Source organism: Hemiscyllium ocellatum, chromosome 23 (assembly GCF_020745735.1).
Source record: "Hemiscyllium ocellatum isolate sHemOce1 chromosome 23, sHemOce1.pat.X.cur, whole genome shotgun sequence".
Classification (NCBI taxonomy): Eukaryota; Metazoa; Chordata; class Chondrichthyes; order Orectolobiformes; family Hemiscylliidae; genus Hemiscyllium; species Hemiscyllium ocellatum.
This window is the reverse complement of record NC_083423.1, coordinates 27,462,887-27,481,272: the sequence shown is the minus strand read 5'-3', so window position 1 is coordinate 27,481,272 and position 18,386 is coordinate 27,462,887. Positions and strand designations below refer to the sequence as shown.

General features: G+C 37.6%; 1 protein-coding gene across 1 annotated transcript in view; it reads right to left on the bottom strand.

The window, feature by feature from the left end:
• Positions 1-5,344: 5,344 nt before the first annotated feature.
• LOC132826888 (protein PHTF2-like) overlaps positions 5,345-18,386 on the bottom strand; it is a 107,151-nt gene continuing 94,109 nt past the window's right edge. Inside the window, exons 14-18 of the mRNA XM_060843163.1 lie at positions 16,948-17,034; positions 11,299-11,454; positions 10,398-10,493; positions 8,885-9,010; positions 5,345-6,144 (exon numbers count right to left, since the gene is read on the bottom strand). Of these exons, the coding sequence (XP_060699146.1) occupies positions 6,124-6,144; positions 8,885-9,010; positions 10,398-10,493; positions 11,299-11,454; positions 16,948-17,034 (486 nt within the window). The 3' untranslated portion in view covers positions 5,345-6,123. The remainder of the gene's footprint in view (positions 6,145-8,884; positions 9,011-10,397; positions 10,494-11,298; positions 11,455-16,947; positions 17,035-18,386) is intronic.

Genomic DNA, 18,386 nt, shown 5'->3' with positions numbered 1-18,386 from the left:
TTCAAGGCTATTCAAGTGCTAGGAAATGAGATTAAAATAGATGGATGTTTGGTGACTGGTGCAGACAAAGTGGGCTGAAGGGTCTCTTTTTGGGTTATCAAAACTCTTAACTGATTCACCATGGCAAAATGTTTACAAATCAATGTTCATTTGACAACCAATCAATATCATCACTCTCCTCAATTTCTTTTTATTGCCCATCCCTAACTGCTGTAAGGAAGTCATGATAATCTATTGTCTTGAACCATTGTAGTCCATTTAGTGTAGGCAGACCCATAGTGCTTTTAGGGAGTTCCAGGATTTTGACCTAGTGGCACTGTAGGAACAGTAAAACATTTCCTAGCCAGAATAGTGAATGGCTTGGAGAGGAACTTACAGTGGTGATGTTCCCAATCATCTCATGCCTTTCCTGATGGTTTGATTATGGCTTTGAAAGGTGCTATCTAAGGAGCCTTGGTGAGTTTCTGCACTGTTGCTACTCTGTGTTGATGAAGGAGGATGTGAATACAATGCCATTCGAGTGGGCTTATTTTGTCCTGATTCTTGAGTGTTGTTGGAGCTGTGCTAATCCAGACAAGTATAGAGTGTTCCTTCATGCTCCTGCCTTGTGCCTTAATGACAGTGGACAGGCTTTGGGAAGTGAGTTACTTGCTGCAGGACTCCTCGATTCTGACCTGCTCTTGTAGCCATGTACCTATATATTAAACCAGGTTAGTTTTAATCCATAAGATTTAAAACCATAAGATATGAGCAGAATTAAGCCATTTAGTCCATCAAGTCTGAACTGCCATTGGATCATGGCTGATACGTTTTTCAACCCCATCCACCTGCCTTCTCTGCAAAACCTTGGATCCTCTTACTAATCAAGAATCTATCCATTTCTGTCTTAAGTACACTCAGTGACTTGGCCTCCACAGCTGTATCCAAGTGGCTCAGTATTCTGGTAGTTTCAATAAACAAATTCTCTACCCACAATCCTCCTCGTATAACAAGACCTTCATTCCGAGGTCATTCTTGAAAGCTACTACAAAACCAGTACATTCTTCTGTAAGTGTGGGGCCTAAAACTGCTCGCAATATTCAAAATAGGGTCTGACCAGAGCCTCATATAGCCTCAGCAGTACATACCTGCTCTTGTATTCTAGTCATCTCAAAATGAATGACATTGTATTTGCCTTCCTAACTGAACCTGTGTTAATCTTAAGAGAATCCTGAACTAGGTCACCCAAGTACCTTGTACTTCAGATTCCTGAAGCCTTTCCCCATTTAGAAAATAGTCTATTCTTCCTACTATAGTACATAACCTCATACTTTCCCACTTGTATTCCATCTGCCATTTGTTAACCCAGTGTCCCAGCCCTTCTGCAGCCTCCCTGCTTCCTCAAAAGTACCTGCCTCTCAACCTTTCTTTGTATTACCAACAAACTTAGCAGTAATGTTCCCAGTTCCATCGTCCAGATAGTTACTGTATAACATGAAAAGTCCTAACACTGGCCTCTGCAGAATTCCACTAGTCACCAGTTGCTATCCTGAAAAAGACCCCTTTATCTTCACTCTCTGCCTTCTGCTGATCAGCTAATCCTGCTAACTCAGCCCTATTTTATCAAGCACTTCCAAGTGCTACACCTTGCCCTTACTCTAACCTAGGAAGTTGATGAAACATTTAGACTGTATGAGATAAATATTATCTAAGTTTGTGTTCTTGTAAATTGTCTTGATGAATGTAAGAAAAAAAGCTTTGACAATGCGCATTTTTTCAGTAATACTTTAATTGCCTTATTAATGCATGAGCAGCGCATGAATAGTTTATGCTAAATCTTTGCCAGATTCCTGATTGGAAAATGTGGTCCTGATTGTAAGAATCCAACAACTTGTAAATAAACCAGTCATCACAGCCTGCTGTCTCCTGATTCATTTTGTGACATACTAACTACTTTGTAAGATCATCCCTTTTCTGACAGCGTATCGCTCTTTGCTTATCAAGGTGGTACTAGTGACAGTTCATGCATCTGCTTTGGAGTATGTAGTGTCATGTTCCAACTGATACATCTTCATTTTTGGAAAATCACCACTATCTTTTAACTAACTTGTGCCTCCACAATAATGTTAGTACCTAAAACTGAAGTTATTTTCCAAAGAACAGTTATAGACTTCTTTTGGTCTCCAAGAAACATGTTAATTACATTATACTACAAAATTATACCAACTTGAAACATTGCTGTGTCTTTAAGCAAAAACAGTTTAGCTCGCTCAGATTTGGCAGTCTATGTTTACAAGGCCAGGAGTCATAAAAGCAACCATAAAAGCCATAATCCTTACTTTTGATCCGGGCTATATGTGTGTCTTCCTTACTGAAACTGTTTACAACTAATCCCAATTAAACAAAGTATAATTTAACTCCTCACTAGCTTAATCAAATCAAAATAAGAAATTACTGAAAAATAAATCAATCCCACACAAGGACTTCCAGAAGTAAAGCAATAATCAGTGGAGTCCTGTGGTACTCAGAAGAATGGATACTTTCTGGAATTGTACTGTCACAAAGCTTGACCTCACAAACAATTCATGAAGTTAAGTACAATTTGCAGGTGAGCATGAATAACAAAGATGCCAAACAGTAGTGCAAAGTACATGGCATAAGTCACAGTTTTCTATAAGCTCTACTCAGTTGAATACATTAATGAAAACTATAATTGTTAAGGAGATGACATAAATCTACAAAGTATGGGTAGACTTTCCATGCCTTAATTACAGAGAGTGGAGGTGTCCACATCAGGTGTGAATTAGTTAATGTTACAGGGAACAATGCAAAGTTGTCTTCTCCCATGGACAGACTGGCTACAGCTGTGCAGATTCTGAATACCATCATGTCTAACATTTAGAATGATAACAGCATACTACATCTCTGCAAGCTTCTATCTTACAGAGAGGTAAAAGTGAAATGTGACTGGCCATCAAAGATTAATGTGAAAGTAGGTATAGAAATGAGAATCCTACTCAAAGTGTCACTTCTGATGAAATCCACCCCATCTTAGGTACTGACAAAGCATACTCAGAGCTCCAATACTTAAGTCATTGACTAAAAGCAATCACAGTTAAACAAGAGATCAATATAATGTGCTCTTTAGAAGCCACAGGTAAACACCGAGAATACTGAGCTTATTGCCACCAATCCCTGCCATAATTCTTGCCCTTTACTCTGTCCCCTGCTACTTTCAGTCATCCACAATTCTGGCATGCTCTACAACCCAAAGTTTACTGAGTCTCTGTTCCAAGCAACTTCCCTGTGGCTCTACCCACGATGTCATCAAATTCAAACTCAAAAAGTTCAATTGCTTTGTTGACCACCTCTCTGCTTCTAACATCCATTCTCCACCCTACTGATCTATGTTCATTCAAAGCTCTGGTTGTAGCTTACCCCCACAACAAAGTCCCATTTACACGTCACTTTCATTCATGCTGTAACTGATCCCCATATATCAAATATTTAAACTATCTTACGCAAATTCGCTGTGCCAACCTCTTTACCTTCCTCCTTCAATATTTTTGTGCCTGATGCGCTCCATAGCCCTCTTGCCTCTTATGACTATCACCTAACCAATGTCAGGAATTTCTTTGAATCCTTTATTGTGGAATGCCTTCTCTAAACTTCTTAGAAGTTATCCATTTAGCCAAGTTATTGATTACCCTTGTCTTTTGGCTCACTGTCATATTGTTGATTATACCTTTTTGAAGCTGATTAAAATACTTCTGAAGGCAAGAATGTGTAGGAGGGGGTGATAACAGTTTGCAGATGACATAGGTTATAGGAAGATATAGAAGGTTGGTGATATGGACTGATCAGTGGCAGATAGGATTTAACCTGGAAAATTGTGATGTGATGCACTTTGGGAGAAGAAGCAAGACAAGGGAGTACTCAATGAATGGCAAAACACAAGGAAGCTCAAAGGAACAGAGGAATCTTGGGCTGCTTGTCCACAGATCATTGAAGGTGGCAGAACAGGTTAATTGGGTGGTTAAGAACACATATGGGATATTTGCCTTTAAAATGGCATTATAATAAGAGCAGGGAGATTTTGTAGAGCTGTATACTGACCTTTGATTAGGCCTCAGCTGAAGTACTGCATGCAGTTATGGTCACCTCGCTTATAGGAAGGATGTGATTGCAGTAGAGGGGGTTTTAAGAGGAGATTCACAGGATATTGCCTGGGATGGAGTATTTTAGCTATGAAGAGAGGTTGGATATGCTCAGGTCATTGTCTTTGGAGAAGGGATGGCTGAGGGGATATAGGATTGAGGGCAATGGATAGAATGGAAAGGAAGCAGCTGTTCTCTTTAGCTGAAGGATCAACATGTGAGGGTGTAATTGTAAGATGAAGGGTGGAAATTTAGAGAACATTTTGGGAAAACTCTTTTCACCCAGAGGTTGGTGAGAATATGGAATGCATTGGTTGGGAGATAATAGTGGATGAGTACTAGAAATGTCACAGCAGTTCATGTGGTGTAGGGACACCCAGCGTGCTGCTAAGGAGTTCTGGGATATTGACCCAGCAACATTGAAGGAATGCCATTCCAAGTCAGGGCAATGTGTGGGCTGGAGGAAAACTTGCATATTGTATTTTCAATGTGTCTGCTGCAGTTATCCTTCCAAGTAGCTGAAGTTGAATGTTTGAAAGATGATAACAGAGGTCAGTTGCTACAACACATTATGTATATCAGACTTATTCAGACATTTTTCATGGGGGTGGTATATCTGAATGTTTCTCTCATTTCGGAGGGGTAGTGAACAAATTTCAGAAAGCTAAAGTGTGGCACACAGTGAACATGGGAAGTCAAAGCAATAAACTGATAATTAAAGTTGTTAGTAATTAATAACATGACCATCAAAAATCAACAAGCAAAGTCAGCTAATAAAATTCTTCTTATTTTCTCAGTTAAGAAGCAGAGCTAGCAAGAAATGCTTCCAAGTTCTGTTTACTGGGAAAGGAAGTGGATGGGCTATGCAAAGCTGTTTGTTTGATTTAAATAACAAGGCCCTTGTTTTTGCCTCCAAGCGCGAATGCAATTAGTACATTTACTTTGTAAGTATGAAATATGTAGAAAGATTCAGTACATCTCAGCTTTAAAAGAAAAATTGTCTTTAAGAAACTTATATATCAGTTTTGAATGAAAAGACAGTGCATACTTCTTTTCAAGTCCAATACAAAACATTGACTTCCTCAACTGTGAATGTTGCTAACATTCAGTCAGTCAATAACCAATTCCTATTTAAATTTTGTCACAAAAGTAGGTACATGAAAGAAACAACAATATTCAATTAGAAAATAATGTCACACAATTCCAAATAAGTATGCATCTTCGTCAGTTATAGTACGTTTATTCCTTCAAAATTAATGTCAGTTATACCGCTTGTTGGTAGGAAACTGATGTCAATTGTAAGTTTCAGAATGGATATAATTACCAGAAAAAATATTCACATTTTAAATTGCTGTAATTATTTTGTCTACCCAGTACAACCTGTCCATATCTGTGCTGCACTGAAAACAAAGTTTTAATATTTCCAAAGTCATACAATGAACTAAGTTGTATGTTAACAGAGCAAAATTGTAATAAGTCTTATTACGTTCATAAAAATGCACTTCATTCATTATTAAACATAACACCATCTAAATTTTAAAAAAGGTGTATAGTGATCTCATAACTCGATTTCACTTTCATACTAAACAAAAGTGCAGATGCAGAGTCAGGAGCTGTGTTGCCAGTCCATTGTTTAAATAAATATATTTCTTGCTAGTTAAATTTGTTTCTATCAAAACACCTTTCACAATGGCAGGCATAAAGCTTATTGCTGTAAATAGAATATATCAAAAGGCTTTGTTCTTTTTTTAATTGACCTGCTACATACAGTCCCTTAAAAACTGACCACAGAATAATACTTGTAAATCAAAATAGGTTGATAACTAAAACAAGTGCAAAAAAGTGAAACACGTAACAGATAAAATATAAATTGCACAAGTGGTGTAGATGTAAGCACTTTGATATGTCAGGAGTGGCGTAACAAGCTGTAGAGCCATATGCCTGCATTTAGACATGTCCAAGGGGATATGATTCACAGTCCAGCATATCAAGACTTGATCTTCCAGAGCTAAAATTTAAAAGAAAAAAAGAGTTTTAAATTTATGCTGTATCTTCTTGCACATTCCAGGTTTCCTTAATATTATTAAAACAACACATCAGGGAGATTATTGTTGTCATATTTGTAACAATATCCCTAATAATTATCAATACTTTATAGCGCATTTATATTATTTAACTTCTGTGCAATTCTTTGAGTATAAAATCCATTGCACAGTATAAAAAAAAGTGTTAGTAACAATAAAAAATAATGAATAAATCCACCTGAAGGTGAAATTCTGTGCAGTTCCCACTATATTAAAAAAAGTCATTTTTAGTATCTTTGGAAACTCAAAGCTTTCACCAGAGAAAAGATGCCGAAAAAACTTATTAGACCTTAAGGTTGAAATGTCTGGAAGACTACATGACTTACACCTTAAGGTCTTAAAAGGACTGGCAGCACAGGTAGTAGATGCATTGTTTATAATCTTCCAAGGATTCTAAAAGGCCCCTAACAGATTAGAAAATAAATGTAACACCTCCCCTTTTGAAAAAAAGTGGAGGGCAAGCAAAATACTGTGGATTCTGGAAATCTAAAACAAACTCGGTAAATGATGGAGGAACAGAGTTAAGTTTTACATCTTCAGAAGGTAAGTGTATTTGTATCTGTTATTAGGGAAATAGCTAGAATTCGTTATTAAGAAAGGTTATAGTAAGATCATGCAGTCAACATGCTTTGTGCAAGGCAAAGCATTTAAGTTATTAGAATTATTCGAGGAACCAAACAAGGCTAATAAAAGGGAACTTGTTGATACAGCATACTTGGATTTGTAAAAGGCATTTCATAACAAGCATATCTCAAGGTTGCTGCAGAGAATAACAACAATACAAATAAAGGATTGATTAGTTAATAGGAGGCAGAGAATAGGTTTAGAATAGTGTTGTTTTTGGGTTGACAAAGTATAATGAGTGGAATGCCACAGGAATCAACTCTGGGCCTCAATTATTTAGGATTTATGTCAGTGAATTGCATGAAGGTGTGGGACTGACAGGAAGATGAAGGTGAAATTACAACCAGGTCAGCCACTGAATGACGAAGCTTGAAAGGGCTGAATGGACTACCCCTGCTCCTAAACAATTTTTATTTAATTGAACTCATATGATTGAAATGCATCCATTGCTGCAAATGACATCACAATTGCAGTATAGCCTGTAAAATTCACACTGCAAGTAATAATAGGCAAATGCAGCTTCTTTTTCTCAAATGGATTTTAGAATACATTTGTAAACTCACAGGATAGAATTTTCTATTTTAATGCTGTAAGCAATAAAACAACAACATTCTAATACCAATTCAAAAGAACTAAAGTGGATCTGGATTTTATCAGTCAGGAATAAATTGCTTCTTTAGATTCCAGTATTTATTTAAAAGAAGCAACTACATTTTACACTACATAAAGTACTAGATGCTGTTCAGTAAGGCTGAACAGGCTGGGATTGTTTTCCCTGGAGCGTCGGAGGCTGAGGGATGACCTTATAGAGGTTTACAAAATTATGAGGGGCATAGATAGGATAAATAGACAAAGTATTTTCCCTGGGATCAGGGAGTCCAGAACTAGAGGGCATAGGTTTAAGGTGAGAGGGGAAAGATATAGAAGAGACCTAAGGGGCAACTTTTCATGCAGAGGGTGGTAAGTGTATGGAATGAGCTGCCAGAGGATGTGGTGGAGGCTGGTACAATTGCAACATTTAAGAGGCTTTTGGATGGGTATATGAATAGAAAGGGTTTGGAGGGATATGGTCCGGGTGTTGGCAGGTGGGACTAGATTGGGTTGAGATATCTGGTCGGCATGGACGGGTTGGACCGAAGGTCTGTTTCCCTGCTGTACATCTCTATGACTCTATGACTTGGGGCCTAATAGATCAAAATAACTGAAGCTGGCTGTCACTGAAATTAAGTTAATGGTCCTTACACAAATTAAAGATTGTCTAGAGTTCTCAACATATTATGGATGAGATTAACATCTATAGAAAGATGATATTGCATTAACCTGAACACTTTAAGGATTTAAAAATTATGCATAGATATATAGTGTCTTTCACTGTTGGTATTTCCACTAATTGTTATTGTCGTATTTCAGGCGAGCTGGTGTCTCATTACTTGGACAGAAGTCAAACCCTAAAGGGAACATGTGTAGTTTAATTTGACAAAAAGTTGTAAATGACTGATGGGATTACAGAAATTAATTTGATAAACTATCTGAAAATTTGTTTCAAATTTTCAAAAGCAATGGCAATAAATAGAACTTTTGTCTCACTGACCAAATTATTTTCCAGATAATTGATTTTTCTTTAGCACAATGCACCATTGCTTGACCTATAGGTAAATAGGAAACATTCTTGCTAATCTGTAAATGAAGACCAATGTGTGGCAGCAGGCATATGTTTCACACTATAGCTTTGAATTCATTCCGATCTTAATTCCTCTAACTTCTTCAGAGGAACTGCCATATTTCTAACTAAGTAGCAGTGGTGCGGCAACAGAAAGTCAGGACCCATAGATTTATATGCATATCATGCAATATTCACTTCAAACTATACCAGATGTAAAATGTTTAACAAATTGCAAAATAGATATTTAGCATTCTAAAACATTCAGAAAGAGTAATGTACTACTTGTACATTTAAAAGTAGAGCTTATGCTAATGAATTATATTATTCTGAGAGGATAAGACGGTTGTAATGCTCCTCTCTTGGTTGAGGAAACTGACCTTTAGATTAAAACCCAGCAAGTCACTAATAACACCAGACACAGCTGAAAGAATCACAACCTGGGTAATGTTATATAGCAGCGGATTCATTGTCAATCCATATAATCTAAAAGGTGTATCCAATTCCTAAAGAGAAGACACATTTTTCAGTATCGTAAAATATACCAAGAATTTCATAAAATACTTAAAGCATTGATTGAGTAATTCATGGTATCTCAATACACAGAGAGTATAATTATAGAAATTACCATCTATCAAGTATAATATAAATATTTATTTTACGTAAACTTCCTGATTACAAATCCTTATGACTAGCCCTATTTGGTCACATTTTATTGCCAACTGTTCAATTTATAAATTTAATAGTTATGATGGAAACTACCAAAAAAAACTTGCAATGCTGTGATTATATCATTCTGTGGTGCTAGAAGACCTCAGCTTTATATATCCAAGTAGTTTATTCTGTATTGCAGAAGAACATTTCATCTCCTATTTGGTCTACTTCTCAGATTACTTAATGTCAAGTCACATAATTTATTTTGTGAATCATAATTAGAAACGTAAGCCAGGATTGACTAATCCCACTTTTACGAGAAGGTTACACTTAATCTAAAACCTCAGTTTTAGGATGGCACAGTGGTTAGCATAGTGGCCTTACAGTGGCAGGGGACTGGGTTCATTTTCCCTGTGCCTGCATGCAGGCACAGGGAGAATGAACCCAGTCCCCTGGGTGCTCCGTTTTTCTCCCAAAGTTCAAAGATGAGCAGGTTAGATGTTAGCCATCGTAAACGTAGGGTTACAGGTATAGAATTGGAGGGAGTTGGGTCTGAGTGGGATGATCTTCAGAGGGTCAGTGCAGATGTGATGGGCCGACTGGCCTCTTTCCACCCATAATGATCAAGGGTGATGGTGTCAAAACAGTGGGGAAGATTTGACACCAGCATCCTTGATAACTTGTTATGATCTCTCTACCTTAATTAGTTTGTACAGTTTTGGATTACTTCTTACTTTGATTAGATCCTCATCATGCGACTCTTATACCTTTTCATGTTATTCCAGCCATCTGGTTTGTCCCAAGCACCACCTTATTTCTGACTTTTTGTAATTATTTCTCTGCCTTAATTAATTGGATCATCGGTCATCCCTTCACTTGCTATTCAGCTATTGACACTTTTGATCACATACAAAGACTTTGTCATTCAGCTTATTGACACTTCACTCATACCATTTGTACTATCTTTTCACAGTCATAATTACTTGGAATAATCTTGCAATTATCACTCTGCCTATAAATTCTGTGCCTGGGCATTTCCCTCTACTTCACCTGATGAAGGAGGAGTGCTCCAAAAGCCTGTGATTTCAAATAAACCTTGTGTCGTGAGACTTTTGACTTTGCCCACCTAGGTCCAATACACCTCAACATCACATTTAAATGCAAATATTCAGTTCACAATGTAAAATTTAATATGCTTTCACAAGACAATGCGAGCCTCGTAATCTCATGACTGTCTACCTTCAGCAACTTGGTTGCAAGCTTCAAAACATTGTTCACTAAGTTCAGTTCTTCTTTTTTGTTAGGTTTTTTTTCCATCTTCAAGTATAAATTAATCTAGTAAAAGAGCAGAGACATACACAGATGACAAATGGCTGTCCTAGACAACATAGGAAACCAACTTCTAAAGTTATCAATGTATAACCTTGATACAGAAGACTGAAGTACATATTTAGTACACTATAGAAATCAAGGGTAATGGAGAAATCATAGGAAAGTGGTTGTGAGAAATGCTGGATCAGCTACAGTCCTGTTGAACAGTCTGCTCCCATTCCTATTCCAAAGTGATTTGCTTAGGGGAAACCAGCACAAAGTATTACTGGGAATTTACTACTGGCAACACTATAGAAAATGTAGATTAATATCAAAATAATATTCATTACTGCATTAAGAGGTTACAAAAGAATCTAGTAAAATCATTCCATTTGGTTGTAATATTCCAAAATCTGATTACTGATGGTCAATCAAAATTTAGTTTATATTTTAACTCAGAATCAAACAGTAAAGTGCCTAGAAGAATGTCATTAAAAAAAAATTCTTAAAAAAGTGGAACAAACATTAAATACACTCAAATGGAATGAGACAGCATAGGAGTCAAGGTTCAAAGGATTAAATGACATTCCTTCACTTCTGGCCTTCTGTTTTCATTAGCAGTTTTGTGTAATACTCTTTTTCAATACAAAAGTTTCTCAATGCTTATAAAATTTGAAATTCTTTGATTAAAAGGTTGATTGCTCTTTACCTGTGAACTGGGAGATCTACCATGATCCAGCACCTTTCTTCTATATCGATTGTAGAAATGTTTAACAAAGAGATTTAACTTTTCACATTTTCAAAGCAACAGAAGATCATAGTTTATTACCTGTTCTGTCAGTAAGATTGAGGTATTGCTGTACTTGTTATTTGTTTCAGATCCCAGCATGACAAATCTCAGGAGATACAATGTTAATGAGATGCACCAGATCACTAGCTCCCAATTATAGTGAAAATCAAGGAACGTTTCATGGATATGAAGCAACTATATAAAAAGAAAGATTATTTCAAACTAGATTTACATCTTCCAAGTAATTCTCTGGATCTGTCAGGCACTTGACTAAATTTTTCTAATATTACTCTGTCCTCTTTGAAAAAAAATGATAGCCAAGGCAACATATTTATGTACTTTGCATACTCTTGGTTGATCACCAGAATGGGATTTGCAGTTTACAATAAGACCATAAGATATAGGAGTGGAAGTAAGGCCATTCGGCCCATCGAGTCCACTCCGCCATTTAATCATGGCTGATGGGCATTTCAACTCCACTTACCCGCATTCTCCCCATAGCCCTTAATTCCTTGTGACATCAAGAACTTATCAATCTCTGCCTTGAAGACATTTAGTGTCACGGCCTCCACTGCATTCCGCAGCAATGAATTCCACAGGCCCACCACTATCTGGCTGAAGAAATGTCTCCGCCTTTCTGTTCTGAATTGACCCCCTCTAATTTTAAGGCTGTGCCCACGGGTCGTGGTCTCCCCGCCTAACAGAAACAATTTCTTAGCGTCCACCCTTTCCAAGCGATGTATTATCTTGTAAGTTTCTATTAGATCTCCCCTTAACCTTCTAAACTCCAATGAGTACAATGCCAGGATCCTCAGCCGTTCCTCGTATGTTAGACCTACCATTCCAGGAATCATCTGTGTGAATCTCCGCTGGACACGCTCCAGTGCCAGTATGTCCCTCCTGAGGTGTGGGGCCCAAAACTGGACACAGTACTCCAAATGGGGCCTAACCAGAGCTTTATAAAGTCTCAGTAGCACATCGCTGCTTTTATATTCCAACCCTCTTGAGACAAGTGACAACATTACATTCGCTTTCTTAATCACGGATTCAACCTGCATGTTTACCTTTAGAGAATCCTCGACTAGCACTCCCAGATCCCTTTGTACTTTGGCTTTATGAATTTTCTCACCGTTTAGAAAGTAGTCCATGCTTGTATTCTTTTTTCCAAAGTGCAAGACCTCGCATTTGCTCACATTGAACTTCATCAGCCATTTCCTGGACCACTCTCCTAAACTGTCTAGATCCTTCTGCAGCCTCCTCACTTCCTCAGTATTACCTGCCTGTCAACCTATCTTCGTATCATTGGTAAACTTCACTAGAATGCCCCCAGTCCCTTCATCCAGATCATTAATATATAACGTGAACAGCAGAGGCCCCAACACTGAACCCTGTGGGACACCACTTGTTACTGGCTGCCATTCCAAAAAAGGATCTATCCCAACTCTCTGCCTTCTGTCAGACAGCCAATCTTCAATCCATGCCAGTAGCTCACCTCGAACACCAGGGGCCCTCACCTTACTCAGCAGCCTCCCGTGTGGCACCTTATCAAAGGCCTTTTGGAAGTCTAGATAGTCCACATCCAATGGGTTTCCCTGGTCTAAACTATTTGTCACCTCTTCAAAAAATTCTAACAGGTTTGTCAGGCACGACCTCCCCTTACTAAATCCATGTTGACTTGGTCTAATCCGACCCTGCTCTTCCAAGAATTTAGAAATCTCATCCTTAACGATGGATTCTAGAATTTTACCAACAACCAAGGTTAGGCTAATTGGCCTATAATTTTCCATCTTTTGTCTTGATCCTTTCTTGAACAATGGGTTACAACAGTGGTCTTCCAATCATCCGGGACTTTCCCTGACTCCAGTGACTTTTGAAAGATCTCAACCAACGCCTCCGCTATTTCCTCAGCCACCTTCCTCAGAACTCTAGGACGTAGCCCATCGGGGCCAGGAGATTTGTCAATTTTAAGACCTTTTAGCTTTTCTAGCACTACGTCTTTTGTAATGGCAACCATACTCAACTCATCCCCATAACTCCCTTTAATTGTTGGGATATTACTCATGTCTTCCACTGTGAAGACTGACGCAAAGTAGTTCTCCAGCTATTTCCTTATCTCCCATCACAAGCCTTCCAGCATCAGTTTGAGTGGCCCAATGTCTACTTTTGCCTGTCGTTTGTTTCTTATGTATTGAAAGAAACTTTTACTATCATTTCTAATATTACTGGCTAGCCTATGTTCATATTTGGTTCTCTCCTTCCTTATTTCTCTCTTTGTTATCCTCTGTTTGTTTTTGTACCCTTCCCAATCTTCTGATTTCCCAGTGCTCTTGGTCACTTTATAGGATCTCTCTTTTTCTTTGATACATTTCCTGACTTTCTTTGTCAGCCATGGCTGTCTAATCCCTCCCCGGATAATCTTTGTTTTCTTGGGGATGAACCTCTGTACTGTGTCCTCAATTATACCCACAAACTACTGGCATTTTTGCTCTACTGTCTTCCCCGCTAGGCTCTGCTTCCAGTCGATTTTCGTCAGTTCTTCTCTCATGCCCTCATAATTACCTTTGTTTAACTGTAACACCATTACATCCGATTTTGCCTTCTCTCTTTCAAACTGCAGACTGAACTCTCCCATATTATGATCGCTGCTTCCTAAGTGTTCCCTTACTGTAAGATCTTTTATAAAGTCTGATTCATTGCATAGCACTAAGTCCAAAATAGCCTGCTCCCTTGTGGGCTCCATGACAAGCTGTTCCAAAAAGCCATCCTGTAAGCATTCCAAGAATTCCCTTTCTTTGGATCCACTAGCAACATTATTTACCCATCTTATCATTCTCATGTCTCAGAGATCAGCTGTTATGTGATTTTTATTAAAAGATTACAGACTTTATTTTCTTCATTCATGGAATTACCAATGCACTAGAACTGCACTTCTACTCATCAACATTTTCCAATCATTAACCAGCACATTGAATATGTTAAAGAAACATAGTAGATCCCCGGTGTTACTCATGATCTCCAGGAAACCTGCCTTAGTACAACAGATGCTTAAAAGGTGGATCCAGCTTTTTGGCATTGGATAGGCATAAAGCTATGATCTATTTCTCACTGCCATCTCCAGCAACTCCGTTTGGCTACTGAAGACTAGAAATTCAATTGGTCTCTGCAGGGCATACGGGGGAACAGCAGGCATACAGATTACTTGCAATAGTGCACTTTAACATGTTTATCAATAGCAGATAACATGCTCTCGTTGCATTGACTTAATATCAAATCTTACCATCTCTTTCTGTAGAAGGCACCATAGTAGTCTTCATGTGCCCTTCTGCAATGTTTCTGTACATGTAGCTAAACATGTAGGAAAGCAGTGAAGACTAGTATGGTGAATAGCAAATCCCATTAAGAAGTAGTCTTAATTACTTCAATGGCTTCCACTGATGGATTGTTTCTGAGTAATGAAACTAAATGTAAGCAAGCACCTTAGAAAACATTATTGAAATATGGTTCTAAGATCACTAAAAACAGAGTCATTTCAAAAAAGCAGGGCACCAAACTGGCTTAGGACAGGATTTAGAATAATGAGGAGTGATCCAACTGAGTTGCCGTGAACTGGAAGGAGCTTTTAGCGCACAGATTCATACAGTTTGATGTTAGCAAAAAATATTGGATCGAGCGAAAGTATACTCCATTTAAAAAAAAAGCTAAGGTTGCAATGGATAAATAAAAAGGATAGAACCAATTAAAGTTGCAAAGATATGATCTAGAAGAACTCTATAAACAAAAAAGGAAGCAGAATTTTAGAAAAAAGGAAACTGGGTTAAAAACAGGATTAGGAAAGTTTATAAGAATATGAGAAAGATTAGGAATTTGTATATGTTTTACATGTATACAATAAGAAATTTGAGAAGCAAAGCAGCATGTCCAAAAGGATTGTACACAAAAAATTGACAATCAGTTAAAAGATGTCAGAAAGATGAATCTTGAAACAACTTAAAGCCAAGATAAACAATATTTTCATGTATAAAAGGAACATATAGCGAATTATTATTGTCATTTAATTCAGTATAATTAAGTGTCAGGATAAAATAAGACACAAGTTGAACTGTATGTATTGGAAGAAACTGGCAAGGCCTAAACATCCTATTCCATGGTTCTGTCGAATACAGTTGTGCACTAGGCAATAAATGTACAACCCATTTTTACAAATGTAGACAAACCCAATTCAGATCATATAGGGTAGCTGTGTCTGCAGTAGGGAAAATTTTAATATCTTTTATTGGGGACAAAATGACCATATACTTTCATAAAGAGAGAATTTGGTTAGAATCTTTAATTTTTTAATGATGCGACAGAGGGTAATGCAATTAATAGCGTTTAAATGGACATCCAAAAGATGTTTGATAAAGTATCCCAAAACAGTTGGTCAGCAAAGTTGAGGTACTTAGGATAAGAGACATTATGACAATGTTGAAGTAACACTGACAAAGTGCAAAATGGTTTTCTCTGGACTGGAAGGAAGAGTGCAATAGGGATCCTCAGGAGTCAGTACCAGATATTTTTGACATGTATCAAATATATTTATCAGTTGAATTTGTATGTATCGGACACACTTTCAAAAATTGCTGATTTGGCCTCGTTTGGAAGATTATATCCAATTCTGGCACTATACTTTAGGAAAAATACAAGGCTTTAGGGAATGGTGCAAAAAGGTTTTATGAGAATAGTCCTAAGGATGAAGGATTTTAGCTATGAGGATAGTTTAGGAAATCTCCAGATGTTCTCCTTAGAGAAGAGCTAGTTGAGAAGCAATTAGATGGAGTTCAAAATCACAAGGATACACAAAATAAATAGAAATAAATAGCTCCCTTAGGCAAAGATTTAAAATTATTGACAAGATAACCAAATGCAACATAACAAAACTATTTTAATACAGTGAGTGGTTAGGATTTGGAATGCACAGGATAGTGGAGGCATATTCAATTGTGGCTTTGAAAAGGAATTTAAATAAATACGTGAAGATAATAACTTGCAGGGAAATGGGTCAAAGCTGGTGAGTGGGTCTAACTTAACTGCTGTTGAAGACAGTCCACATGCCAAACACCCTCTGATCTGTAACCAAAGTAACCAGCAGAGATTTTAAAAAATGGAGAACTGTGTTTAAATAAGTGGGTCTGTCACTTGGAAGGCCTTCATCGATACAGGAAAATTAAGATGAACATTTAGTCAAATAATTCACAGCCCCATTTTCCATTGTCCTCTATCCCAAATTTTTGCAGGCAGTTGTAATGGAAACCTCCCTTCCTCCAGTGAATTTCAGCACAGGTGACGAACAGACTGGCTGTTCAACTAACTCACTACAGTGAGTAATCTTCCTCGAGAAACACAAGTTCCTCTTTAACTCATCCTCTGCTACTTTGAGTCAACAACTGGATAACTGAAATTATCTTTTCATATTTCCTGATCCTCCCTTCCTGTTCAGGTCTTAAAGAGGTTCAGAGATTCACACGACCTACTGTAAATTAAAATGGTTTCACCCTCGGATAGTTCTATAGCGAATAATCTGTGTTATTCAGAAGCACAAGAACAATGGATGAAACAAAAGGCAAAAATTGGTCAAAGAAAATGTTTTCATTAGTTCAATGTTACAGAAATTGTTAAAACAGAAGGATTACGTGTAAGAGATGTTCTTACCTGTGCGCAGCAAATAAATACTACAGATAGAGTCAACAGGAATGCAGATGAAACAATTACATCTACTGATCGCTGTGGACCTCGTCTCTGTCAGGAGAGATTAATAACTGAATTAGAACTTTAAATATACAAAATCAAAATGATTTTTAAACATTTAACAGTTTACAGGCATGAAAAAAAATTTATGGATATTAATATCCAGTAATAAACAGTAACGATCTGCAGAAACTGTAGGACATACTAAAACGATCAGTTAGCTGAAAATATGGATCTATCATGACCTTTGTCACAAAACCTTCTGTAAAAGACTATTGTGATTTCTTTAGAATTCAGAAATGATATGAAGGGCCCAGCCTTCAAAAGAGAAAAGTGGCATGGCAATAAGATAATGGTTAAAAACTAAAAAAAATTTTTAAATAAAAAAGTTGGTCACAAAAGTGTATGATAAAGAATGAAAAGGTAAATTAATAAGAATGCCAGAAAACTACAATACATTAAAAACTTACGTAAGCCACTAACACAATTATTATTACACTATACATTCAAATATTGAGGTGATTGCACAAATTCTCATTTTTATAGCAATAGTTTTCCCAAAGTTCCAAACAGAAGAAAATCCACTGCATCACAATGAAACTAAACAGACACTATGTGCAAGCCATGACAAACGTATTTGACAGAGATCATCTCATCTGACAACAGACAATGCTGAATTCATATCCATTAGAACTACAGTCAGTTCTGCTATAACCCAGTACTTCTGTTCCCATGCAATCCTGTGTTAGAAGAAAATCACATGAAACAGCACCATTTAAACTAATGGGGACGGAACTGCATCATCATCAATATACACTTTAAAACTTTGCGCTCTAGAAACAGTGTTGCCAATTTATCAATTGTATAAGACGAATTCGCGTTTACGTAACGTGCATTATAGCAGATGATCTGAATACAAATTTTAAACATTAAACAAATCTTAACCTTAAAACATTCATCCCCTCCACTACTGACATACGTGCTAACAATATGGACATGTAAAAGATACACTGTCATAACACCTCCTTTAGCAACATGTTCCAAGCTTGCAACTTCCATCACTTACAAAAATAATAGAGGGTTCCCATAAACACTACCACCTGCAAGTTTCCCTCAAAGTCACACACCTTCTTAACTGGAACTATATCACCATTCTTTCACCAACACTGAATAGAAAGTTTAGAAGTCCCTTCCTCACAGCATTGGGGATGTACGGTTGGCCTCCTACCCGCCCTCGACCTCTTTATAGCCAACTGCCGCCGTGACATCAACCTACTCAACCTGTCCACCCCTCTCACCCACTCCAACCTCTCACCCTCAGAACGTGCAGCCCTCCACTCCCTCCGCTCCAATCCCAACCTCACCATCAAACCCGCAGACAAGGGAGGCGCGGTGGTAGTTTG